The 27,347-nt window shown below is 38.9% G+C and overlaps 1 protein-coding gene and 1 long non-coding RNA gene across 9 annotated transcripts in view; both read right to left on the reverse strand.

Annotated features, from left to right (window-relative positions):
• Nucleotides 1–16,077, reverse strand: part of larp1b (La ribonucleoprotein 1B) — a 41,950-nt gene extending 25,873 nt beyond the window's left edge. For 4 of the 8 annotated variants that reach the window (XM_028565580.1, XM_028565579.1, XM_028565575.1 and 1 more), the window contains exons 1-7: nt 15,266–16,077; nt 11,893–11,954; nt 9,058–9,114; nt 7,696–7,927; nt 5,239–5,412; nt 3,671–3,796; nt 2,515–2,683 (exon numbers count right to left, since the gene is read on the reverse strand). In XM_028565580.1, the coding sequence (XP_028421381.1) occupies nt 2,515–2,683; nt 3,671–3,796; nt 5,239–5,412; nt 7,696–7,927; nt 9,058–9,114; nt 11,893–11,954; nt 15,266–15,635 (1,190 nt within the window). In that variant the 5' untranslated portion in view covers nt 15,636–16,077. The remainder of the gene's footprint in view (nt 1–2,514; nt 2,684–3,670; nt 3,797–5,238; nt 5,413–7,695; nt 7,928–9,057; nt 9,115–11,892; nt 11,955–15,265) is intronic. The other 4 variants (XM_028565576.1, XM_028565578.1, XM_028565582.1 and 1 more) reach the window with 4 other exon arrangements.
• Nucleotides 16,078–22,456: 6,379 nt separating this feature from the next.
• Nucleotides 22,457–23,345, reverse strand: LOC114546327 (uncharacterized). Its single transcript, XR_003691038.1, has 3 exons — nt 23,209–23,345; nt 22,774–22,845; nt 22,457–22,686 (listed from the first exon to the last, which is right to left on the reverse strand). It is a non-coding gene; the product is annotated as an uncharacterized LOC114546327 (long non-coding RNA).
• Between the last annotated feature and the right edge of the window lie 4,002 nt (nt 23,346–27,347).

Genomic DNA, 27,347 nt, shown 5'->3' on the forward strand with positions numbered 1-27,347 from the left:
AGGCCAAACAGACAGTGGCGTGAAGGGGCATATTTCGGTACCGTGTGATTGTATAACCACAGAGGAGAAATCTATTTCTGTGAAACTGTCACTTTATAATCCTTCTATATGTTGTCGTGGGCCACAATAAATGTAAAATCTTGTGACTGGAAAACCAAATCTGTAGTGGGGGGAGGGGGGGGAAAGCTCTCTGTGTGTGTACACACACACACTTTCTTTGTGGGGACCTGCCATTGACATAATGCATTCTCTAGCCCCTTACCCTGATCGTAACCATCACAACTAAATGCCTAACCTTAACTCTTACCCTCACCCTAACCATAACCTTATTCTAGCCCTAATCCTACAACCACGTCTTAACCCTCAAACAGCACTTTAAACTTGTGGGGTCCAGCATTTTGGCCCCACAAAGCTGTCGGGACCCCACAAGTATACTGGACTCGCGGTTCTTTGATCCCACGAATGTAGTTAAACGCACACACACACACACACACACACACACACACACACACACACACACACACACACACACACACACACACACACACACACACACACACACACACACACACACACACACACACACACACACACACACACACACACACACACACACACACACACACACACACACACACACACACACACACACACACACACACACACACGCCTGCAGGCGGTGGGCAGTCGGCTGAGTGAGCAGCCTGTATAACGCTGAGGAAGACGAGAGAGGAGACGACAAGAATGTCTCCCCCTTTTTGTTTTTTACATTTCCTCGCTCAGCCCTGCATATACAGTAATTCATCCCCAGTCTCCTCTGAAGCACTCAGACTATATTTAGGAGTCCACCTCACCCTCCACTATTCTGAGTGTGCTGCTGCAATGAGGCCAGAGCTGTCAGTCAGACACAGAGTGCACACTGCCCCCTGCAGGACTGAGCCACAGGAGCTTTACCGACTACACATACACACGTTTCCTGCTTATCAGCTACTCAGTCACTCACACGTAGGCCTGTAACAATTACTACTTAACTGTCTAACTTTCAATTCTGTTTCTTGGTTTAACCACAATTAATTGCTAAGGTCTTAAGTGCATTGACTGTTGATTGTGATTGTTGCTTTTGTGTGCCAAATGTAATTATGTTATATATTATTGGGTGGATGGTTTAGCTAAAGCTATGCCTGTTGTTGGCACTTGATCCTATATGTATATGGTCAAGTGCCAACAACTAGCAACAAAAATGACAAAGAGGGGATCGGGTTAGAATTTATTTTTTATGATAAAGAGGCGTGGTTTACTTCATAGGCTGCGTTTTTTGTGTTATTACATGATCTGGGTCACATAACAGCAAAAATAATGTACCTGGACTTCATTCAAAGCTTTGATTGGTTTAAAAAAGTAATGTAATAAATAAAAAAAATCTATTTTCTATAAAATTCTGTTGTTAATCGCAATTATTTCTGAGACAACTGTACAGCAGGTATTTGTTACAGCTCTACTCACAGCTGCTCTGTACGCTCACCTTCACCTGTTTAACTCCGTAGGAGCGTGTGGTTAAAACATAACTTTGACCACTTTGCACGCTGACCTTTCCTTCCATGTTTTTCCATTCCCTGATAACAACTTGGGATTACCTTGGATCTCCACTGCAGACCTACGGAGCCCCATAAAATTACAGTTTTTGGCACTGTTGGAAGGATGCGTTTGATGCACTTGAAGAAGCTTTCTATCACATACATAATTTCAAAAGATCTAAAAAATGCTGCTTCTTCTTCTATAAGTAATGCCAGAAGGTTATGAGGAATGGCCTTAATTTAATTTACCAATTCTAATACTAATAAACATAATACAATTACAGTTGAAGCCAGACTCACACTCAAAAAGTATAAATATCATTAAAGGTGGAATAGATAACTTGTATTAAGGCTAAAAGAATAAAAAAAAAAATGTCTAGGAGAGGGGGATACCTGCGATGGTCCTTTTAATATAATTAAATATAGTATACGAGTCCAAAGACACACACAGTGTGACAAAATACCTACACACACCTATTATCATTTATATGGAGGCTGCTGGGAACTGGATAAGGAAAGACTTGACATGTTGTATTGTGCAATTGTTTTGCATTGTATGTAAAATATGTTGAGATTGAAATAAATCAAATATGACCTTTCAAAAAAGCACTTAAATGGGGTTTTCCAACATATTGCTCTGCAATTAAACGCAAAAATAAAAATGATGGAAATGACAATAAACTGTGTTACTGATTCTTCATGCCCTCTTTTCCTCCAGTTACAGCTGTAAAAGCATTCTGGTAGAAGGTGGATGAACATTACCTATATTAATGTCTCATTACAATTACTAACTGGTTTATGGGTCTCGTTAACGCTCTGGACATTTGCTGAGGTGGTGTTGAGGTAAGACTGATTTCTTTCCCCTGGTAGTAAAGGAATCTGAACCACACCTTCCAGACAGACACGTGCTTCAAAGTAGATGTAGATATCAAATACTCACATTTGGCGTTTGATGTACTCTTTAAGAAGCTTCTCATCCACTGTGTACATCTGGACCTTGCTGCCGTCGTCGTAGTAGTAAACCATGTTGCTGCCAAACTCGGAGGGGGCCCGAGCCGAGCCTTCAGACGACTGAGAGTCCCGGAAGCTCTGAGAGTATTCGTAGCGGCCTGAAAGAGCACCACAAAAATATCAGACACTATCACTGAATAAGAGCCAAGCACAGACATGTTTTCTGGTAAGGGAAATGAGAAAAAAAAAAAAAAAAAAAAAAAAGGTAAATTGCTCTTAAAAAAATAAATAAAACTTCTCTCATGTTGTTACAAAAGCTTTAGGTCTGCCAAAAATAAAAGATTTGCTGCAAGGAATTAAAAACAGACACACAAAATTGACACATTATACAAACAGCCCATTTCAAACAAGAGGAATCTTATTTTTAAAGATAATTTTTTGGCCTTTATTTGACATCACAGCTGAAGATATGAAAGGAGAAAGAGAAAGAGAGAGAGAGAGAGAGAGAGAGAGAGAGAGAGAGAGGAATGACATGCAGCAAAGGGTCGCAGGTCGGATTCGAACCCGGGCCCGCTGCGTCGAGGAGTAAACCTCTACAGTATATATGGACGCCCGCTAGGGCTGCTCCCTCTTAGTCGATTAGTCGACTAATTGGTCAACTTAGATTTCTTTATTCGTTTAGTCATGTTTGATGCTTTTTTCATGCTGAATGACTTATTTCCAAGAAACGTACAAACACATCTCTGGTAAACACAAGAATTAAGGGTTGACATTTGACCTAATAGATATCACCGTGAAACCTACTTTGATTACTTTCATTAAGGCAGTTATTTGTTGTATTATACGTTTTCTGAAATGTTGTGTTTAAATATGCAAAGGAGGCGTTATCTTATTCAATATATGCATCCTTTTGCATGACTCTTTGCGGAGAAACTCAGATTTACAGATCTGTCGATTAAATCAACTAATCGATTAGTCGATACAGTTGAATGAGTGTTAGTCGACTAAGAATTTCTTCAATCGAACACAGCCCTAACACCCGCTCTATCAACTGAGCTATCCGGGCGCCCAAGATGAATCTTTAAAGTTGAAATTTTGGGGTGTTAAACCGGGGAATAAATATTTGGCAAAACCAAGAAGCGTACCTCGTCCGCGGCCTCTGCCGCGCCCTCGACCTTTCCCTCGGCCTCGGATTTCTCCGTGACCGCTCGCGTTGTCACTTCGGACGCTGGCGGGCTCGTCCCCAAAGTCCCGCGGCTCTCTTCTCCAACCTGACAACAAGAAAACATAAACCGTGTCAGATGTTACAGATCCTTCGTGTAGCAGTTCCCAACAAGTCCCGGCGGTGTCTGATAAAACCGGATCAATTGTAATTATATTAAAACCTACCAAGAACTTGGCCTAAATGAGCAGCTTAACAAGCAAACTACTTTTAGAAGTTAAGTTGAGTAAACTAATTAGAGTGAATGGCATTAGGAAGCATTGCCTTTTATATTTTTTACAACCTTGAGCTTTTCTTTTTTTTTTTTTACAGTTTCGCCCATTGTTTCTATTGGTTATAAACGTGATATTCAATAGAGTTGCCTAGATCTGGTGAAATTTATTTTGTACACGGCAAGAAACCCTCAGTTTAGTCAGATTATCTAAACCACCGTTTTGGAGGCAGCATCAGTTCATCTGCTGATTATTTTTTATTATAAATCAATTGTTCGGGAAATAATAAATTAGAAAATAGTGAAAACCATCCATTGCAAATTCCTAGAAGTCTTTATATATCTTGTTTTGTCTGACCAGGGGTCCAAAACCTAAAACATATTTTTATTTCATCTTATTTGGGGAAAGAAAAAGCAACACATTCACACACTTGAGAAGCTGTATCCATTCAAATAATAGAACAATTACTTGCAGATTATTTTCTCTGCTAACTGATTAATTAATACCAGATATAGGTTTTCCCCCTCGGGACATTGGGTATTATCATGATCATCATTTAAAATAAATATGTATATATTATTTTTTTTGTGTGCATTTGAGATGACCTCCCAAAGACATGGTGAAACTGGGGTTTATTTACAACTTGTGTGACCATCTGGAAAATTGTCCTTAGCACTGCTGGGACTTGATACAGGGTACCTTTATTGCCACTGTACTAGTACAGTGAAATGTTTAGAGCAAGCCTGTAGATGCCTAATTAAGGATACAAACTTAGAATATAACACTATAAAAGTATAACTTTGAGTATAAGATATGAAACATAAAAATAAGATAAATATTATAAAAAGACTTGATTTTAGCCAAGTTTTCTAAAGTTAGTGTGTCCAATGTTATCTCGGCCGACAGAAATGATATGATGTTACCATAATGGGGCCCATTTACCTTCTCTTTGGCTGGCTTAATTGTGGCAAACTGGCTTTGAATCACCTTTCTGACGCAACAAAACTAAATGAACCATTGAGCGCAAACTAGTAAACTCAGTAAAGATTTTAATTTGGTGAAAAGATCCATTTGAACACAGCTTAATATGTATGCCATGCTTTCACTCTGCCATGCATTAGTATGGAAACAAAGCTTGCAGACACCGGAAACACAGACGGCAGCGGGGCAAAGCAAACATGAAGCGGAGGGCAAACAGAGAAGCCAAAGCAGCGAGTGAAGAAGCAACAACACAGACTGAAGCCATCGAGAGAAAACGGTGAGCTGCGTGGCCACTTACTCCTGCTGCTATCATGCGCCCTGTTATTATGGAGCGTGTGATTGGGCGACGTGGGGTCGGCTGAGTCGCTGGTGGGCTCGGTGTCCGAGCGTGCCGGACCCCCACCGGGCGTCTTGTCGCAGTCGTCCCGGGACCCTTCCTCCAGTGGCAGAGAAACCCACTTACGTTTGTTACCTGGCGATGATTGCACACCGAAAACAGAGCGTGACGAGTTTGGTTCCAAAAGCGCTGGAACCAATTAAATCAACAATGTGGGTCTCTAAAATAAAGAACCACTGGTTAGTACGTGTAATCAGCTCACGTAGCAGCTTCCAAACACTCCCATGGACAAAAAAACTCAAAAAAATTTTAACGTTTAAAAAAAAAAAGGACTCGTTTCCCTCAAAGAGCACCTCATCACGTTGAACTATCGAGTCAGGACAACCCTGAGTTGTAATGTAACGGCACAAAATAAAATAATGAAAGACAGGTCATTTAAAACCTTGTCAACGGTTATGAAATATTCAACTTCCAACCGGGGATATTCAAAAGATTGTGAGTCAAGTTGTAGCTCGACAGCCTAATTTATTAGCAGTCAATCTATGTTTCTTTGGTGGTATAAAGAATGAGTAAGGACATGTTTCCAACTTCATGAAAATAGCAACTTGGCATCACTAGAATTTGCTGTAACATACTGTACGTCAGAATTAAACCTTACAGATGCCTTATTTACATTTGAAAATATTACTTAATAACATGTAAAAGGTTGGGTTTTCAATCCCATTTGTCTGTTTTCTTAAGTTTAAAAAGTTGAGTTTTTCTTGCTTAGAGTTATATAAAGCCAAACGGATTCAACAAAGAATGTTAATCAATAAGCTTTACAAGTGCTGGTAGGAAGTTATTATCACTGTATGACAAAGCTAGGCTAGCTGTTTCCACCCATTTCCACTCTTTATGCTAAGCTAAGCTAAGATAACCAGCTGCTGGCAGCTTCATAATTAACCAACAGACAGTAGAGTGGTATCAATCTTCTCACTAACTCTCAGCAAGAAAGCCAATAAGTGCAATGTCTGAAATGTCAAAGTATTCCTTTGACAGATTTCAGCGACGTTTGTTTGGAAATGTAGACTGTGGGCTAAGAGACCAGCGCTCATACACACTTCTTCAGATTGATAACCACTGGACAAACTCCATCTGCCGAGGACTGTGCGATACAGTCGAAAGCTGCAGCACTGCTACTGAATGGACCCTGTAGTGTAATGTTTTGTCAAATCATTTTGATGGTGGTATTAAAACCACACCTTTATTTTTTTACGTTTCTGGCAGAGTTTTGCAGTTTTTTTGTAGTTCATTCCAAAAAAAACAAAAAACATTTTAGTTTAATTATTTGACTCTGTGAGAATCTAGCCAGGATGATTTCATCTAATCTTGAAATCAAACTCTTCACTTCCTTTGTGGTTTAGACACCCAGGAGCTGAAGAAGTGGTGTGGCTCTTGTTAGCCTCAATAAGTGACAGGTACCATAAGATTTTCTTCTTCTTTTCATTAATGAATGAATGAATGAATGAATAAAGTAGATTATTATCTTGTTAGCCTCAATAAAAGGTCTAAAAAGAAAAGGTGGGAACGAATCAGACAAAGTGCAACCCATGAGATTATCAGAGCAGAACATGCACCAACCAGCATTTAGCAACCGTGATCAATACGGTTATCGACGTGCTCCCTCTGCGCAGCAACCAAGGATGCAAATCATCGCTGTCCAGTGAAAACATTCATCTCCAAATAAGTAAGTGGATTCTTAAGCGTGATATGCGGTTAAGCGGAGACTCCACACAGAGCTTTCGCCATAGCCTACGTAAGTGGCCTGAAGTTTATACTTGTGCGTTGGTGTGTGTCTCTTTAAGGGAATAGCAGGGCCGACGTATGTTAAGGAGTGTGTGGTAGAGCGAGTGAGAGAGTGATGGTGATTATCTTCAGAGCGAGTACCGACTTTAGAGTAAGAGAGAAAGAACCAAAGTGTCTCCCCTGTTCTTTCTGACCACGGTGGGAAATCTGGAGTAGGAAAAGTTAACCGTCTCCTTGATTTCATGTTGTTTATGGAGAAGGAGAACCAGGAAATGAGTCGGGCGGGGGAGGGGGGGGGAGGAAACGCAACGCTAACAAGCAACAGCCGAGCGACGTCTTGTTAAATTTTTCGAGAAGTGCACATCAGGCTACGGCGTAGGGCCCCGTGTCTCCACACTCCTACGTATACGTAGCCACGGAGTAGATTTAAGATCGTGGCAACATTTAAAATTCGTTTTAGATCATTTGAAAATTGACCATAAAATGGTTTATAAAAAAGGTGACATTCTGGAAGATGAATCATTTCAGTGGTCAGAGAAGAAATGTGCATTCATCAAACTTTGATCTGAAGCTACTATTCCTTTACAGGATGCTGTTTAACATGCTTAACTCGGAGAGAAAAGAAGTCCTCACCCTCACCTCCCCTCTTCTTCAGGCCGGCGCTCTTGGGGTCCGGTCCCGCCTTGGACTCTGCGTCTTTGGGCAGCTCTCCAAGCAGGTCCAGCTGGGCCTCCTGGTTCTCTTTGCTCTCCCCGCCGTCATGGCTGTTCTCAGACTTCCTCTCCATGCCATCCCTCTTCTTCTCCTTCTCTCTGCGTGAGGAGGGAGGCTTCTTCCCGTTGTTGTTGAGGACATTTTGTTGCTGCTGGAAGATAGACAGGCACTTGTGAAACAACACATGGCCTTTTTTATCTTCACACGGTTTGTTTCCGTTTTTTAAATTTGGTTTGCATCCGCTTGTTCTGTGTCCTTTGTTGCTTTGTGAAAAAAAATCACATTTTGGGTCCGAGTTGCAATTAATCGAAAATTAAAAAAATTGTGATTACGATTTCGGCTCCTAATGATCACAAAAACAGAATAATCCGGAATAATAATTTACCTTTTGCAAGTAAATTCAAATATTTTTTTATTTTTTTATCTTCAAATGAGAAGAATATGAAGGGAAAATTCAAAGTTCAAGGTGTTTTCACTGTTTTTTTAAGTTTAATAATTGCAACATCTTTGCCAAGGTCAGTGATAATTGTGTTAAATAATCGTGATTTTAATATTGACCAAAATAATTGTGGTTATGAGTTTTTTTTCTTTCCTAATCAAGCAGCTTTAGTTCAGGCTCTTGATGCACGGATTAAACGCGTACTCTGACAGCAAATTAAGAAGGACTTCAAGACACAGGAGACTGAGGTCAAACCGTTCAGCGTTTAACGATAAAACTTAACAAAAGAAAAAAGGATTTTAACATAACGTATCCCCTTTGCTTTTCCTGAAGAACACTGTCTTCTCTGTGATTAGTTTTTCACAACTTCAGGAATACCTGAAAGTTTCCCAGATTTACTGTACCTGAAATTGATTGGGCACTGAGCTACTCAAATTTGGACTCAAACTGTTTCGACAATGCGACCCGAAACTTTTTTTTAAATGTTGTACCAAATCTTGGGGCGACCTCTAGCTCCCCCAGTAAGAGTGTGTGCCCCATGTAGGCTGAGTCCTTTGCAGTGGCCCGGGTTCAAATCCGACCTGCGGCCCTTTACCGAGTGTCATCACTAATCTCTTTTCCACCTTTCATGTCTATCCACTGTCACTATTAAATAAAAAAAAGGGGAAAGCCCCAAAAAATTATCCAAAAAAAAAAAAAAAATATATGAACATTGCAACATGTTTTTAGTGCTACATCTAGTGAGCAGAAATAAGAAAAGCTCTTCTGTAATCCAACCAGCAGAACATAAGCACAAGACGTTGCCTTTAACATGACTGATTTAGCCAACACACTTGTCATACCTCTTTGGCCAGTTCACCAGGTGTGGGCCAGTTAGTGATATCGCTGAAGTCACTTGACTGCAAAAATTGAGAAGGAAAAAAACAACAACATTAACGACAAATCACCAATTCAACATTCTCAAGTTAAACCCCGTCACGTGGACTCCTTTTGTTGATTTTAACATTGTGTGCGGGTCAGGTTGAGTCTGGAGGAAAAGGAGGTCAGTGCTCCGTCTGTGAGCAAACTGCAAACAACTACGAAGAAACAGGCCGAGTTTCCACCTCTGTGAATGTTGGGAAAAAAGGGACAGCCTGATATGAGATCAAGGTTAGAGGTACAAGGGTTAGGACTACACCCAGAAACAGCTGTTATTTATCTATTTTAATGTTTCGGTCATATTTTTGTGTCAATGGTGTTGACAAGCCGGATTTAAAAATGGTAACTACCGTATTTTGCAACCTTCAATTAGTCCAGTATTGAGCAAGACTGCTGCAGCCGCGATACAGGCTGCGGTGTAACCAGTCGGGGCATTTGTGCATTTGAGCACTAAAAGTGCTGCTTTTGCCACGGACAGGCTCAGGTTGTTATCCTAAGTGTCTGACAACATTATGGAAAGGACCCCTACAGAGAAAGACCTTTTTGTTAGAGTCAGATCCTTTTATTTTAACATTAAAACAGCCCCGAAATCGCCATTGCCAAACTCACCAGACTCCATTTAAATAAACAGTACTTTAAGTGTGTATAGAGCCAGCATATTTCCACATGTAAATGGGTGAATTAAAGTGCTCATATTATGCTTTTTTCCCTTCCTTTATTGTGTTATATATCTTTTTTGGGCAAGTTATAGGTTTACAAAGTGAAAAAGCCCAAAGTCCGCCCCAAAGGTACTTACCATCTCCAACAGAAAACACTGTTCACAAACTGTTCCAAACAGCTCTATTGTAGTCCAGCCTTTACTTCAGAGACAAAAGTGGGTCACTTTGTAACACACGCCCTCATACTCTACTTCTGACTGGCTAGTAGTCCTTACCTAGGAATGTCAGGGAAAATGAGCATAATATGAGCACTTTAAGCGTTATTTCAACCAGAGTGGGGGTAGTGGTTTTACAATGATAAAATTATTGTTTATTTACTGGTGGGTTTGGCGATAGAGATTTTGGAGCAGTTTCTGGTTAAACAAAAAAATTGTTCTCTTTGACATAAAGGTCGATCCTCTTAGGGATCCTTTCCATAATGTTGTCAGACACTTAGACACAATATTAATGTGAGCCTGGTAGTGGCAAGCGAAGCACTTTTAGTGGATGGAAACTGAAGGCGCACAATTGCCGTATTAACTTTAATTGCAGCTTGTTTCGCCGCCGGTCTTGCTTAATACTGGACCAATTTCAAAATGTTTTGCTCCCATCAATCACTTAAGACACACAGTGGCAGACCGCACACCGCCCTGCCACCCAAAAAAAAAACACAATGGTAGGGGAAACACTCAAACCAATTTATATTTCCACAAAATTGGCAAGAATAATGATAATGGTACACATGCCCCGTGTGTGTGTATGAGTCAAAACAAAATAAAACTTGTTTCGAACAATTTCTTTGTCATCTGCAGATTGATTTTAAGTAGGGGGGAGAAAAAAAAACGGTGATTTTATTTTTAGGCCATATCGTCCAGCCCTATAACGGACGTTCATTAATATCAAAAAGTTACGCACTAAAGTTTTAAAACTAAACAGAATTAGTTATTACGTTTTGGTTTCAACATCTAAAGAATTTGGTCTCATTTATAACATCGCAATATATGCAGTATTTATACCAAAAAAATCCATCTTAATGTTGTGGTCATGATTATAATCTTATCGGCCGGAGTACAGTGCAGCTTTAGTGTAACCCGTCACCTCTTGACACGTGACTTTGACCGTGAAAACTGGTTGCATTCTGGGTCAGCAGGGTGGAATTCATTCAAAAATTCACTTTATGTGTGAAGGCAAGACCAGGGTTAGTGAGTCATGAAAAATTACCAGTCGGTACATAAATTGTAGCAGAGAGCCACAAATTCATTTTAAAATCAACTGCAGTGGGAAAACTGGTTGGAAGAGCAAACAAACACAAAAAAAAACAACTTAAACCAGCTAACGTTGGCTACTGGCAGGTGTCCTGTTCACATCCTGCATGTCACTGCCTGGCAGAAAGCAACAATGCTGAAATGTGAAACACCAAACACGTTGGGTTTATTTACAGGTGAGATTAGCAACCCCTTGAAAATGACATGCCACATCTCAAGGGGCTATCCGTCCAATAAATGCAAAAGCAGGAACGCCCAAACACATCACGTATGACTCGGAATTCGTTTTTGACGAAAAGCTGAATTAAAAAAAAAAACGCATCAACTTACACATACATTTATACATAAATAGGGCTGTGCTCGATTGAAAAAATTCTTAGTCAACTAACGCTCATTCAATTGTATCGACTAATCGATTAGCTGATTTAATCGACAGATCTGTAAATCTGAGTTTCTCCGCAAAGAGTCGTGCAAAAGCACCACTTTAATTCTTGTGTTTACCAGAGATGTGCTCGTACGTTTCTTGGAAATAAGTCACTCAGTGTGAAAAAAAAAAGCATAAAACATGACTAAAGAAATCTAAGTTGACTAAGACCAAAACGACCGATTAGTCGACTAAGAGGGAGCAGCCCTACACAGAAATACACATTAAACAACAGAACAAAGTGGCAACACATGCTGATTATTCTGTGTTGCTTTGGGATTAATTATCAAGATATATAAGATCTAATAAAGGATCTTTGGAAGCTTATAAAATAGATAAAATAAAATAAAAAAATAAATCAAGATAATTTACCTTGCTGGATTTTCTCGTTCTGGGCTTGCTGGCACGGACGACTTTCAGAGCGTTTTGTTGATCTGCAGATACAGAATCAATAAGTGAAAGTGACATCATCATACTTGACAAGGCAAAGAGTTTTAATCCCTTTTTAACAACCCCAGAGAACAGGCTGTCAGTCTGGAGAGTGCTCAACACTGGAGTTAAGAAGTCGAGTCTGTTGGGCTGTGCAGCATTGGGAGCATTTCTGTCAGTACGGAATGCACAAAATACCCTCCCTTACCACCGGGGACTGAGTGACCAAACTAGTTGAGAGTGTTTTGTTTACGGCCAGTGGCGGTATGTGGCTGCGTCTCCCCAGGCAGCCGCATGCTGGGAGTGGCCTGCTGCAGCCTGGCAGTGCCTATCGCTCAACAGAGGATGGTCGGGTTGATAAGAGCCGCAGGGCCGAGGCTTCAACATGAATGGGTGTAGCCTTAACTGAGTCGGCAGGCTTCCACCCCCTGAGCTGGTTGTACAGTAGCGCTTGTAAAACGATGCCTGTGCTCTTGTCAGAGTCGAAATATAGCTCCCCGTGGACGCTCTGTGCTCTGACACACACACACACACACACACTCACAACCCAAACTCAGTTTGACTGTCTGTCTGCTGCTTTATTTCTCTCGGGAATGAATCAGTAATCTCATCAATACATTCCTACATGTGAAGTGAGTCGTCTTGTTCCTCCAACATTTGAACAGGCACTGAAATGATTAGCTGATTAATCAGGTAGCTGATCAGATAGTCAGAAAGTTAATCAATCACATTCTGATAGCCGTTAGCCCATTTTTAAAGGGATACTAACTCCACCACTTTAGTATTTAACTTCCAATAAAGACCATGGGGCTTATGAGAGAGGGATTTAAAAAAAGATTAGTTCAAATTGAAGCAGGCCAAGATAGCCTGAAAAAGCACTGAATCCTACATTTCCCATGATGCAACAGTCTCTTTCATTACACCCTCCGTGCATGATAAACACATCTTTCAAACTCCACACACCCCAAGTTGGTAACGTAAACTTAACTTCGATAACCCCAATGACATCACTATGACATAGTGCAGTAGTACTCTGTACGACAAAGGACTTTCACGTGTGAAATCAGCAACGTATCCCTTTAAATTATGTTGGTCATCAAGTGAAAAATACTAATCCTATTCTAGTTAAACCTATATTGGTTTGTTTTTCATGTTAAACATTTATTAGCAACAAGTTGGATAATCCATGAATGACTAACTGTTTAAATTGTTGTTATCAACTTTGAACTGCATTGCATGTATCAAAAGGAGAGCGCAATTGATCAATTGATTGATTAACTGATGCATTACTAATACACTAATTAGATTCCGAAAGTAATACTACTAATACAACACTGTAAAAAATACTCTGTTACAAGTAAAAGTCCTGCATTGAAAATGTTACTTAAGTAAAAGTATGTAAGTATCAGCAGGAAAATTACGTGAATGACGCCGAATTATTCATTCTTGAGGATGTTGCCGGTTGTATTATTTAGCAACAACATTGTCTTATTTCAAAAGGAGTGATAGAGGACGAATGGTAGCCTGCTTATCAGTCCATTCATCATTACAGCTGCTGGTTTCCACAACTTTTCACTTCAGGCTCTTTGACAGTGACATTTTGACCTGACAACAGGCCTTTCTTTCTGTAAGCATTTTCCACCAATCAGGACACTGATTACGTTTCAGTAATCAAGACTTTAACCATCACTCGTCAGTGAACTGCCCCCTAATCTGAGATCATTTTCTAGTTAAGTAGCCTATCTAGTTATCATCATGGATTTTCCATGTTTTTAGGGGTTTGCTTACACTAATACATGTAAAAAATATAGCATTAATTTAGTAAGAAAGTGAAAATATCAAACAAGAAGATGCGTATTAGGTATAATTTTATTTTCTTAATTTGAAAGTCCAGAGTGTCTGCTTAAAAAAATATCTGGCCCTTGGAAAAATTTAGTTGATGACCCCTGGTCTAGCTTTACTGCTAATGGCACAACATCCAGCGGCAGTGGCTAGCTGGGTTATAACCATTTTCTGAAGCTTCATAGTAGGTGCGGCGTATGTTTTCATGCTTTTTTGGCCAATCACACCTATGATTTCTTTCATGGCCAGTAAAAATGTAGAAGGGACCGGTAAAACTCTGATCTACTGGCCACGGGGGCCAGTGGGGATTTTCTTTTTATGTTGAGCCCTGGTTGGGTAGTTTAACTTATAATAAAACATAATATTTTATAAACTACATGTGTTTTGTGTGCAACAATCTTAATGTGTAAAGTAACTAAAGCTGTAACAGATGAATGTAGTGGAGTGAAAAGTACAATATTTAGTAGAAAGTGGCATGAAGAGAAAAGACTCAAGAAAAGTACAAGTACCTCCAAGTTCTACTTAAGTACAGTACTTGAGTGAATGTACTTAGTTACATTCCACCACTGCTGATGGCAGCATTCATGTAGAGCCCAATAGTTTATGTGATAACAGAATCATGGACGGAAACGCAAAATTGAGAATTTAAGAAAAGCTAGACACAGATTCCATAGGGTTCTACATTAAGTCAGTGCTAAAAGCTAACTGGAGATTTAAAAATATAGGACTAAGTCTAAGTTTCCAACAGAGCCGCCCCACTGTAACTGTAGTTAAAAAGTCTAAAATACATTACATTTGTACTTAAGTACAGTACTTGGTTACATTCCACCACTGAATATAACCATTAGTTCACACCTCTAACCTACTTGAACCCTCCCACCTGTCCAGCCACCTTGTTTCCCATACTTTTGATTAGTGACAGTGGGAAGCAGGAGGCTGGTGGGAGGAACTGCACGCAGCCAGGCCATTGGGCATGCAAAACGTGTCTTTACAGCAGCAGTTAGCCTGGCTCTCTTAGCTTCTTTTTTCTATACACCCGAGACAGCACAAACATGAGGCTGACTTTGGGTTCAGTTTGTTCGTCTCCGTGTGCTGCACTTAACCAACATTAACCTCATCTCTCACCGGTATTTCACACTAGTTAGTCGCTCAAGTTTCAGGCGAAAAGAAGTAGCAGTTGTCAGCAATCAACACGTGGTGCTCAGGAGCAACCCGAGCACAGGAGGGGGGGATGGGGCAAATATGCCACTAGTACCAACACCTCTTGACATTCAACTTTAAACACTCCGTTCAACCATTTAAAAAGGTCAAATTAGGTATGGCCGAGATTAAAGTGGATTTCCGTGCAGTGAGCTGTCAAAATGCTGCAACAACGTGCTCAGACTGCTGCTGCTGGTGGTGGTTGAGCTGTAACGTTAACCATATTGTCACAGCTTAGTCACCGTTCTGTTTTAATGAGTAGGAACTAACTGACCTTTCTCTTGGGAGCTGGAGTTGATATTGTTGCTCGGCACCCTGCCCGTGGTCCTCTTGGTCCAGGGGTTGACTTTCGGCGGAGGAGCTTCAACAACTTTCCTCTTCACCGCCTCGACAGCCGAGTCAGCATTGCTGCTTTGGTCATTTTCTTTATCGTTTTCTTTGCATTTCTTGTGCGTGTCCGTCGGGCTCTTCGCTGCCTCGGAGCAGCTGTGGTCGTCTGCTTGCTGCTTTCCCGAGCCTTTCTGTGGCTTTTCTTCTTGTTCTTGAGCCCCCTCGGACTTGTTTTGGTTCTTCTCCTCCGCTCCGCCGGAGCTGGTCGCTGTCAAACCCGAGCCAACCTGACTACACTCAACCTCTGTGGACATCCTGCTAGTTTCCTAACAGCGCACAGTTTTAAATCCAGTGTGAATATTTGGTCCTTACTCTCTTATCCCAGGGAAAATTCGTGAAAAGCTCAGGCGGGGGAGACCACATACACAACTTGGGGTAAACAACTTTTGGGCTGGACCTCGATAGCCAGCTAGCCAAGTAGCTCCTGAAGCTAACCGTTAGCTAGCCAGCGACCATGCAGAAGTCAGCGAGCTAAATGTTGCCTTCCGCTCCGATCGAGTGTTTCATATCCACGAGTAGTTACCTCGGAGTCTGTAGGCGGTCACCATGTAAACTACACACGCTGACTATGTCCCCCTGCGAGTTTTCTGTGACTTTAGAAGACAAAATCAAACTACTACAGCGACCTCCTCGCTGTGTCTCTGGTTTCAACTCTCCACGCTACCAGCTAAGAGCTCGTGTAGCCAGCTGCTGTCTGTCTGTAAACAGTGACTCTGCTGCCCCCGGCGGCCACGCGGCGGTACTGCAGCACACATTTAACTTTAGATGTGGGCCTCATAGTAAACTATGTTAATCCAATACACCTTTTTGTCAAATTAATCAAAAGTAGCAATACAACACTTTAAAATACTCTTGTACAAGTAAAAGTCCTGTATTCAACCAGTTACTTAAGTGTAAGTACACAAGTATTATACACAAAATGTGCTTATAGTATATAGTGCAGAATTGGATTAGATTAGAATCAACATTGTCATTGTGCAGTGTACAAGTACATAGACAGGGAAATGCAGTTTGCGTCCAACCAGAAGTGCAAAAAAAGCAGAAAAGTGCAATGCCATATACAAGTATAGACAGGTGGTGCATAGGCAGGACAAGAAATATATTGCAGTATTATAAGAGCAGAATAAATATGGCTATGTAATATGAACAATGTAAGAACAACATGTACAGATATGTGCAATGTAGTAGCAGTGACCTTATACTAGTAGTAAGAATAATATAGATATATGCAGTGTATTATAAGAATATATAATTAGAAAAACTGAATAAATATGGATATACTGAATGAACCCATATAGACAGATATGTACAGTATGTACAGCTATGTGCAGTGTGGTAACATTATGAGAGTAGTAAGAATAAGTGTATGCGCATGAATAGCCTATATCAGAATAATGTACAGTATATAATATCACTGGATTATGATTAGTGAAGCATTAATGTGTAAGTGTCACTAATGTTGGTGCTGGTAAAGGTGGGGCTTATTTGAAGTACTTTATATACCACTGGCTTGCTTCATCCATAATAATACATCACAATGCATACGTTGATTTATATTTTGTATTCATAATCTGAATCTGTAAAGTAACTAAAGGTATTAAATAAATGTAGTGGAGTAAAAAAGTAGTGGAATAGAAGTAGAAAGCAGCATAAAATTGAAATACACAAAGTATAAGTACCTAAAAATTGTACTTACGTACAATACTTAATACTTAATACCCATAACATGTCACTTTCCACCGCTGCATTAGTGCCATTGTACAAATGTACTATGTACAATGTCTAAATTGTGTTATAATTTTGGATTATCTGACAGTAATGAGTATGAGCTTTCAAATTTGAAATTTCAGTTTGGAGTTTATCCAAATCAGAGCATTTACAAATTTGACCACAGAATATTCAAATGACACGTTTATCACCGTGCTGTTATCTCACAGTTTAGACAGATACACAGTTCAATACTATATATATAAAATCTGTCATAAAAAATAAATAAATAAATATATATATATATATATATATATATATATATATATATATATATAAAAATCAGAGTTAATATTTGTCTTTTTGTGCTCAGTGACATCACAACTCGACATGACTGTGTATGCATTGACATTTAGGTGAAAGAGTGTGTGACAGCTGGATCCATTAAATCCATTGCTGTTTAAGTCATTAGCCGCTTTCTGACTGGAGGGATTTTTGCAGTTCCTAGAACATAAAATTCCTAGAACTCTTTTTCTCGTGTTCCGACTGGACCAATTTGGAGATTTTTAAGTTCCTCTGGCTGCAGTTCCTGTAACTCTTTCAGCTCCTACTTCAGGGCAGGGTCTTTTCGCTGTTCCCTTTTCAGCATAGGGACCTAGGTCAAAGAGGTTCGGGTTTCCGGTACAGACAGACCAACAACAGAACAATTTTAACAGTTTTTAACAGTCATCACTAAATTCACTTCTGACAACGTTTTTGGCGAGAAATTAACTGTTTAGATTTCGAATATAGGCATTTTTGCGAAAATTTATTTATTTTATAGTCTTGAAAATTTATTTATTTATTTCACCGTTGACGGTTCGTTTGTTTAAATATCCCAACACATGTCCGTCATAAGATTAACGGGAACCTGTGGTTAGCTGTCTTTTCGGCGTTAAACTCCATAAGCGTGGACACACACACACACACACACACACACACACGTCCACAGCGCAGCAGGCAGAGGCGGGGGAGAGAGCGATACATTAGAAACATTACGTTTTTTAGTAGTATGATGACTTTTTCTATCTCTTGTTGGAATGTTCAGGGCCTCTGGTCATCAACTTTTGGATTAAAAAGTAAAAATGCAGAGTTCCTGAAGGAGATCAACACTACTGACATTGTTTTGTCCTCCAGGAAATATGGTGTAAAGGTTCTTCCACTGGTTGTCCAATAAGTTACAGAGAAATGATTGTCCCGTCCACCAAATTAAAAGGAGCCCCTCGGGGAAGAGTATCAGGAGGAATGATAATTTGGTATAAATCTGAATATAATGAGTCAATAAAATTAATCAAGAGAGGGGAATTTTATATCTGGATAAAAATTAAACAAATAATCTCAACTATACATTCCCCCCTTATGAGTCACCCTATTTCAATGAGGAGAGTTTCTCCATACTCAGAATATTTTAATCTGTGATGATCTGAATGCCAGAACAGCAGAGAAATTAGACACTAGACAGCCATGGAAACCTGAACATACTAGAGAACAACAGCCTAATTAACCCCACATATCCCCCCAGAAACAACTACGACAAGCACTGACACGAATGGGACACAGGTCCTACAGCACTGTTGTACGTTAGGTCTATATATTGTCAATGGGAGCAAGAGGAGTAAAAGGAGACTCTTTCGGTAGATACACCCACAGTTCTTCCCTTGGCAGCATGTACTGTTGATTATTTTATCTCTGACCTTGCCATTTCTAATATCAAGGCATTCACAGTCACTCCCCTTACTCCTCTTTCTGACCATAGTAAAATAACAATCTATCTGAGTAGAGGAAATTTCAAACACAAAGAACCAGATTCTAATAATCTACAAACCTCTACCCAGTCCTACAAATGGACTGCGAGCAGCATTGATCTCTACAGAAAGGTAATGGACAGTCCACAAATCCAATCACTCTTGGGTGATTTTCTTTGTATATCCTTTCCTTACAGTGAAGGTGTGAATTTAGCTATTAATAACACAAATGACATTTTTGACAAGGCAGCAAAACTAACAAATTTAAAGAGGAAAAGAAAAAAATATATATTAGTTGTGAAAAATGGTTCGATAATGATTGTAAAAATCTAAGAAAAGAACTAAAAAATGTATCCAATCAGAAACATAGGGATCCAAATAACCAAACTGTACACCTTCTCTATGGAGAAACATTAAAAGAATACAAACATTTATTAAGAACAAAGAGCTTTCTATACCATCCTAAATTCAGGTATTTTCCCAGCTGTTTGGAACCAAGGACTGACAACCCCACTCCACAAAAATGGAGACAAGTTTGACCCAAATAACTACAGAGGAATCTGTGTGACCAGTAACCTGGCAAAACTATTCTGCAGCATAATAAATGGCAGAATCTTACAATTCATTAGTGAACACAATATCCTTAGCAAAAGTCAAATTGGATTTCTCCCAAAATATCAAACTTCAGACCACATCTTTACTCTCCACACCCTCATTGACAAACAATTAAACCAGAACAAAGGAAAAATATTTTCATGTTTTGTAGACTTTAAAAAAGCATTTGATTCAATTTGGCATGATGGTCTTTTCTATAAATTGATTGAAATGGGTATTGAGGAAAAACATATGATATCATAAAATCTATGTATACAAACACCAAATGTTCAGTTAAAATTGCCCACCAACAAACACATTACTTTCCCCAAGAACGTGGAGTGAAACAGGGATGCTGCCTGTCCCCGACTCTGTTCAACATTTATATAAATGAATTGGCAAAAAATCTGGAACTTTCTACATCCCCTGGTATCACTCTGGGAGATACTGACATCAAATGTTTGTTATATGCTGATGAGCTAGTCCTGCTGTCCCCTACAAAAGAAAGCCTACAACAACACCTGGACCTCCTGCCCAGTTTCTGTCAGACCTGGGCTCTGACTGTCAACCTAAACAAAACCAAAATATAGATTTTCCAGAAAAGATCTGGGAATTACAGTAAACATCAATTCTATCTAAATACAGTTCAATTAGAACATGTGGAAAACTACACATATTTAGGTCTCAATATTAGTTCATCAGGTAGTTTTCAAATTGGTGTGAATGAGCTGAGAGACAAATCAAGAAGAGCATTTCATGCAATTAAAAAGAAAATAAAAACAGACATTCCAATTAAAAATTGGTTAAAAATATTTAAATCAGTAATAGACCCATCGCTCTATATTGCAGCGAAATATGGGGCCCACTCAGTAGACATTTAAAGAGACTCTTTCGGTAGATACACCCACAGTTCTTCCCTTGGCAGCAGTACTGTTGATTATTTTATCTCTGACCTTACCATTTCTAATATCAAGGCATTCACAGTCACTCCCCTTACTCCTCTTTCTGACCTATAGTAAAATAACAATCTATCGGAGTAGAGGAAATCTCAAACACAAAGAACCAGATTCTAATAATCTACAAACCTCTACCCAGTCCTACAAATGGACTGCGAGCAGCATTGATCTCTACAGAAAGGTAATGGACAGTCCACAAATCCAATCACTCTTGGATGATTTTCTTTGTATATCCTTTCCTTACAGTGAAGAAGGTGTGAATTTAGCAATTAATAACATAAGTACTATTTTTGACAAGGCAGCAAAACTAACAAATTTAAAGAGGAAAAGAAAAACAAAAAATATTAGTGGTGAAAAATGGTTTGATAATGATTGTAAAAATCTAAGAAAAGAATTAAGAAATGTATCCAATCAGAAACATAGGGATCCAAATAACCAAACTGTACGCCTTCTCTATGGAGAAACACTAAAAGAATACAAACATTTATTAAGAACAACAAGGGAACAGCATAACAAAAATCAGCTAAACCTAATCGAAGAATCAATACAGTCAAATCAATTCTGGGAAAATTGGCACAAACTAAACACAACATCTAAGGAGGAATTAGCAATCCAAAATGGGGATATTTGGACCACTCATTTTACTAACCTTACTGCAAAATAACAAATAATCCAGGCCAACAGGAAACACAGAGGAAATTAAAACTCCTTGAATCAGCAATTAAAGACTACCAGAACCCCATTGACACCCTGATTACAGAACAAGAACTAACAGATAAAATGAAAAAGCTTAAACTCCAAAAGGCCTGTGGTGCTGACTCCATTTGGAACTACAGCTCCCGCTTCGGTCCCCCTACTGGTTGTCTCATTGGAACTACAGCTCCCGCTTCGGTCACCCTACTGGTTGTCTCTTTGGAACTACAGCTCCCACTTCGGTACCCCTACAGGTTGTCTCATTGGAACTACAGCTTCCGCTTCGGTCCCCCAACAGGTTGTCTTATCTCATTGGAACTACAGCTCCCGCTTCAGTCCCCCTACAGGTTGTCTCATTGGAACTACAGCTCCCGCTTCTGTCCCCCTACAGGTTGTCTCATTGGAACTACAGCTCCCGCTTCAGTCCCCCTACAGGTTGTCTCATTGGAACTACAGCTCCCGCTTCTGTCCCCCTACAGGTTGTCTCATTGGAACTACAGCTCCCGCTTCTGTCCCCCTACAGGTTGTCTCATTGGAACTACAGCTCCCACTTTGGTCCCCCTACAGGTTGTCTCAATTTGGAACTACAGTTCTCTATTGTTGCTTAAAGTTTTTCTAATGGCAGCGAGAATGATCATCACGCTTGTTTGACATATTTAGCTCAATCTTAAATAATTTTTAATACAGAGAATGTCAGAGAATCACAGAAGGGGGAGACATATACAGTCTATTGGTTCATTTAAAATACACATTCAGGTGTTTATTTTGCTCCACTTTGTCTATTTGCGTTTTGTAGATTTCTCCCAAGGGTATTATAGGATGCTGAGGATTTGATTAGATATTGTATCTGTAAAATGGTTTCCAAAATAAATGTATGGAATTTTACAATACGTGTCTATCTTTAAAGGCTGTTTTCTTAAAATAAGTTTGTTCTCATACACTGAGCCAGAAATCTCCACTTCAGTAGCACTAACATAGACCAAATGTTTCCAGTTTCATTCCTATCTGTATTCTGAAGCATTTTACAGAGGGGGTTGTTCAGATATCATTCAGAGCCTGATTTATACAACATTTTATTCCTAAAATGTGGTGAAAGTGTATTTTTTATGGCTGTTGACAGTATTTTCTGATTTATGGAGTGATAAAAAGATTCCTTTGACTAACATGTCTACAAAATGAAACAAGAATGTTGAACCTGGCTTTATCCAATATTTACATTTCTGTTCTAGAAATGTATGCAAATTATAGCACATAGATAGGATAATGCCTCATTTGCTTAACATTTTAGAAAACTTGTAATACAAAATAGAATTGTCTTAATATAAGTTATCAATTGGGGGAGTTTCATGGTGATATTACATTGTTAGTTAAAATGAGTTTCCCGAGTCTATGTGTTTTTAGGAGCAGTGGTTCCAGTCTATCCAGGCAGTGTTAGTGCCTTGCTCTGCTTGTTAAACTACACATAATTAAATTAAATACACTAAGAGTAGAGACATCAGCGTCATGGAGAAATGTTTCAGCGTCGGTGCAGACGACTCAACTCGGGGCCTGGTGTAGATGTAAGGATGCTTCTGGAGAAAAGGTAAGACAAAAATGCACTTACAGGAACTGAATTATCTACAAACACAAATCTCGTCAGCGTGTCAGCTGTGTGGTACCTTTGATGGGCAGATGAGTTGTATTGGCTCTGAAAATGTCTTTATCGTCTCTTTCCCTCCAACAGGCTGGAACTGGGGAAACATTTTGTTTAATTTTAAGGATTAATATAAAAAACTAAACTTTATGTTACAGTAGCCCAATCTGACGTTGTTGTTTTAAATCCTTTTCTGATGCGTAAATTCAGTGATAACATATTTCTATATTTTGTTAGGCAACTCTAAATGCATTACACTGAATATTTGATCAATTCCAAACCCAAAAATATTGATACAAATATCAATATATGTCTTTATTTAGAGTGACCGCAGATGGAATTCAATGGCCATTATAGGCAGAAACCCTGATCTTATGTAAACCGAGCCTTTAGCTAATGAAACCCATAGGTAACAGTTATATAAACATAAAACAACTTTAACACAAAAAAGAAACTCCACCATGTTGTTCCACAGTCCCTTTGCCAGCTCCTCATGTCCCTTAATAGTGAAGTGGAAACAATCTGCCGTGAAGAAGCTCAAGTCAATCGTCCCGTCCTGAAGTTACAGTAAGAGAGAAAACATTAAAACATGTGCATTGTGTGTGTGTGTGTGTGTGTGTGTGTGTGTGTCTCTCTCTCTCTCTCTCTGTCTGTGTGTGCGAGTGTGTGTGTGAGAGAGACTTACAGGAAGTCTTGGAGCTCCTGCGTTCTCTAAATAAGGTTGCAGAACAACAGCAAAGTCCTTTTTGAAGAAACGCTCGCCGTGCAGAAGCCTCTCTAGTCTCCTCTGTAAACAAGGGAAGTGTAAACCCCGCGAGCATGTCTGAGACTGCTATACTGCACATCACCATTATGTTTGTTGCGGGTAGAACAGTGGATAGAATGGAGAGTTGACACAGCATTTTTTACACATCACTGGCATTTTTAAGAATGTCACTGTGGACAGTCGAATCATCTTGTTTAAGAATGCCTTGACTCGCCTGGAACTGAGTGTTAATCTCAACCAGCTGCTTCAGCTCGGGGAGTTTTCTTCCGGCTGGATGAGGCACGAACAGAACCTCCTGGGAGCAGATGATTAGATTATCACACTACTGGATTATCAGATCAATTATGATTTATAATCCTAATCTGAAACCCCTGTTTAGTCACTGCTTTACATCAGCGTATCAGTGGGATTTAGTCTGGAGTTTTGGGGATTTTAGAAAATGAGCAGATTGTATAAATCTTATCATGTTTTAATGCAAATTCTCTTTAAAGGGTAATTCAAATTTCTTTTGGTTCTGATTAAATCAAGGTACATAAATACATGTTTAACTCAATAAATAATAACAATTATTGGAACATTAAGTATTCTCAAGTCGAATTCAAGTTTGGTATACATCTAAACCTATTTTTCTCATTTTAGTAATGATTCTTTGATTACATTTTTGTCTTATCAGCTTTATAGCTCTTTTTGTGATACGTGTATTGATACAATTTGAAAATGGAAATCTAGCAATCTCCGAATCCAATGAGACTTGTTCTGAACAATGGTGAAAATATGATTAACAGCGACAGCTTGAGTAATGAAACAAAGATGTGTTATCTTAAAAACGATGGGAGGAAGTTTAGACTTTACACTATATCCAGTGGCGGAGGAAGTATGCAGATCCTTTACTTCAGTAAAAGTATTGTAAAATAAAACAATAAAATACTCTGTTATACAAGTTAAAGGTGCACTATGAGTTCCTGCATGACGTCACTTCTGTTGACGTTCCAAGTGAATTCCAAACAAAACAGAGCAAGCTCGCCCTTCCCCCCCATGTTTCTGTAACTGTCATGACTAACTGTCACAAACCCCCACACCCTCCCCCAACCATCTTGTCGGTGATTGGCTGGAATGTGGTTTGTTGTATTTTGGTGCACAACCTGTGCCCCTAGGTGTTTGACGCATTAATGTGAGAGCAGGATTCTACTGTTGGAGTTGGATTCTGTATTCATCTGCAGATTATTTTCTCTATTAATGAATCGATTGTTTGGTTTGTAAAAAAAACCAAAAAAAACCCAGTGAAAATAGTGAGAAATGTTCGTCACAATTACCCCGAGCCCAAAGTGACACCTTCACAGTCCAAACCGCAACATCATTAATAATACATTCCAATTATTAACATTATTAAAAGGAGAAATCTTCACATTTGTGAAGCTGGAACCATGAAATGTTTAGAAAAGAAAAATGAAACGGTAAATAAAATAGTTGCCAATACAGTTTCTGTTTAATCGCCTCGTTTCAATCGTTTTTACTTGTATAAACTGTTTGGGTAGTTTAATTTATGACAAAACATCATATTTTATAAACTCTACGTCCGTTTTGTATAAAACAATCTGAATTAGTAAAGTTCCTAAAGCTGTCAAATGCATGTAGGGGAGTAAAAGGTCCAATACTTGCCTCTGAGATTTAGTGGAGTAGCAGTATAAAGTGGCACAAAATTAAAGTTTTTGCTCGTTCTCTTGTACTTGAGTAAATGTACTTAGTTACATTCCACCGCTGACTGATCTTGAAATGTAATTTTTGGTGGTAATAGTTCGATCCTGCAGTCTGATTTGAGAGGTTTAGATTAACAGGTCAATAAAAAAGGGCATGTCACTTTTGAAGCTGACAGCCCGGAGTCGGTCTCTGAACTTCTCTGAGAGGTCTCATGGGAAGAATCTGCACTACGTTCACCATCGTCCTGGGGATCTGAAACCAGAGCAGTCAAGACAAGTCAGTCTTATTTACATAGCCAAATATCACTGGAGTGGCTATTCCGTTTCAAAGTGACAGCCACTGCCCCAGCAATAGAAGATTTAGCGATGGTTAACGGTTTTAACGCACCTTTGTTCCTTTGTTGTTGATCCAATATGGCCTGTCATTTGTTTATTACATATATATCTGTCAGGAAATGTTATGTAAAATGTTTAAAATGTCTAAATAAAAAGTTCTAAAAAAATAAAGAAGGAAATAAAATAATTAAAAATATATATGAACATATCCTGTACACACCCACACGTGCCCATATAATAATGGTTCTTTATCAATGTATGCTCAGTTATACAGTATATACTATATATATGTGAGTATTTCCATTTCATGCTACTTTATACTTCTTCTCTGCTCCATATCTGAGGGAAATATTTGTCAATCACTCAGCAGTGGGTTTACCTTATTATTATCAGCCTGCATTAAAATACAACAGGTGCATGTTGCTGTTCATTTAAGTACTGTTATTATTTCAAGTTGTTGTGACCATTATTTTTTTTTTAATAATTATTCATGTGACAGTCATTGTTACTCTTATATTGCTGTATGAAGACTGCTGTTCATATTGTTGTTAGAAGTTTGATATAATATATTATGGCAGTTGTTGAGATAATTAGAGTAGCCAAATGTGTTTTAAATGAAGTCTGTTACTAAGGGCAATATATGAAGTGCTGTACATGTGTGTTTCTATAGTGGACCAATGCACTTTAAATTATTTTAGTTGATTAATTTATTTGTATTCTTCAATGACTATAATTTGGGAGGATTGTACAATTTTAAGAACATATCCTTATTGTAAAAATCCTCCCAAATTACAGTCTTAGTTCACTGGACCAATAACTATATAGTGTAGGCTACTATACATTCATGTAACAACAGGGAGAGGACACCTCAATGGTTTTTGACCTTATATTTTGCTGGGGGGGAGTAACTGATGAATATATACTGTTACAATCATGTTTACAGTGTGCATGAAATGTATCACTTAATTATCTTTATAGTTTCTAGATTTTAGAGTCCAATTTCTTCAGTGTCTTTCTTTTCTATGTCCACATATACGAGGGAGAAAATCATATAATATGTAGAGAAGGAAACTCATCAAAAGTGTTGGCAGATAACAGCGGACCGAATGAATGATCTAAAAATATACTGACTTCAGGACTCTTTTTTTTTTTTTTTTTACCCTTTTGATTAATTAAATCTTCAAACTCAACACTGCCCTGTCATTCTCTGCATTTTTGGGTCCGCCATTTCTCTAAAACCTGACAGAGAGATCAAATCACCAGAGTCCTAATATATTAATAGAAATTGTTTTTAAAAAACCTTTTGCTTTAGGTTGACCCACTACTTTGTTTCCTGGTGTGTGTGATGATGATGCTGCTGGACTTCTAATGGCTGATCTGGTTTGGAGTTCTAAAATCTTACCTCCTTCATCATGTCCAGAGCTTCTGTCATGTAGTGAATGAAGCTGTCAGGGGAGAACAGAGTCTGTGGAGAGTAGAGAGGACAGATTGAATTGGTTCTAGTTTCTTATTTATTATTTTTGTACACTTAACTCATTCATCTAAATGTTCAGTGTTTAATTACTTTAGTTTTCCAGTTATAGGTGTTGACAATTCATCACTGAGTGTTAGATATGACTCATATACTGTACATCACAACACTGCACTACATGCAACTTGCACAACATAGGTTTGACTTATATCTCTATGAATACTATTTAAGTAGGTTGTACATTTTTATTCGCCCACTTGTACATACGTTTGTACATTCTTTTCGTTGTATTTGTTTTATCTTTATTTTTGAATAGCTGTGCTTGTATT

This window comes from Perca flavescens, chromosome 20 (genome assembly GCF_004354835.1).
Source record: "Perca flavescens isolate YP-PL-M2 chromosome 20, PFLA_1.0, whole genome shotgun sequence".
Lineage (NCBI taxonomy): Eukaryota > Metazoa > Chordata > Actinopteri > Perciformes > Percidae > Perca > Perca flavescens.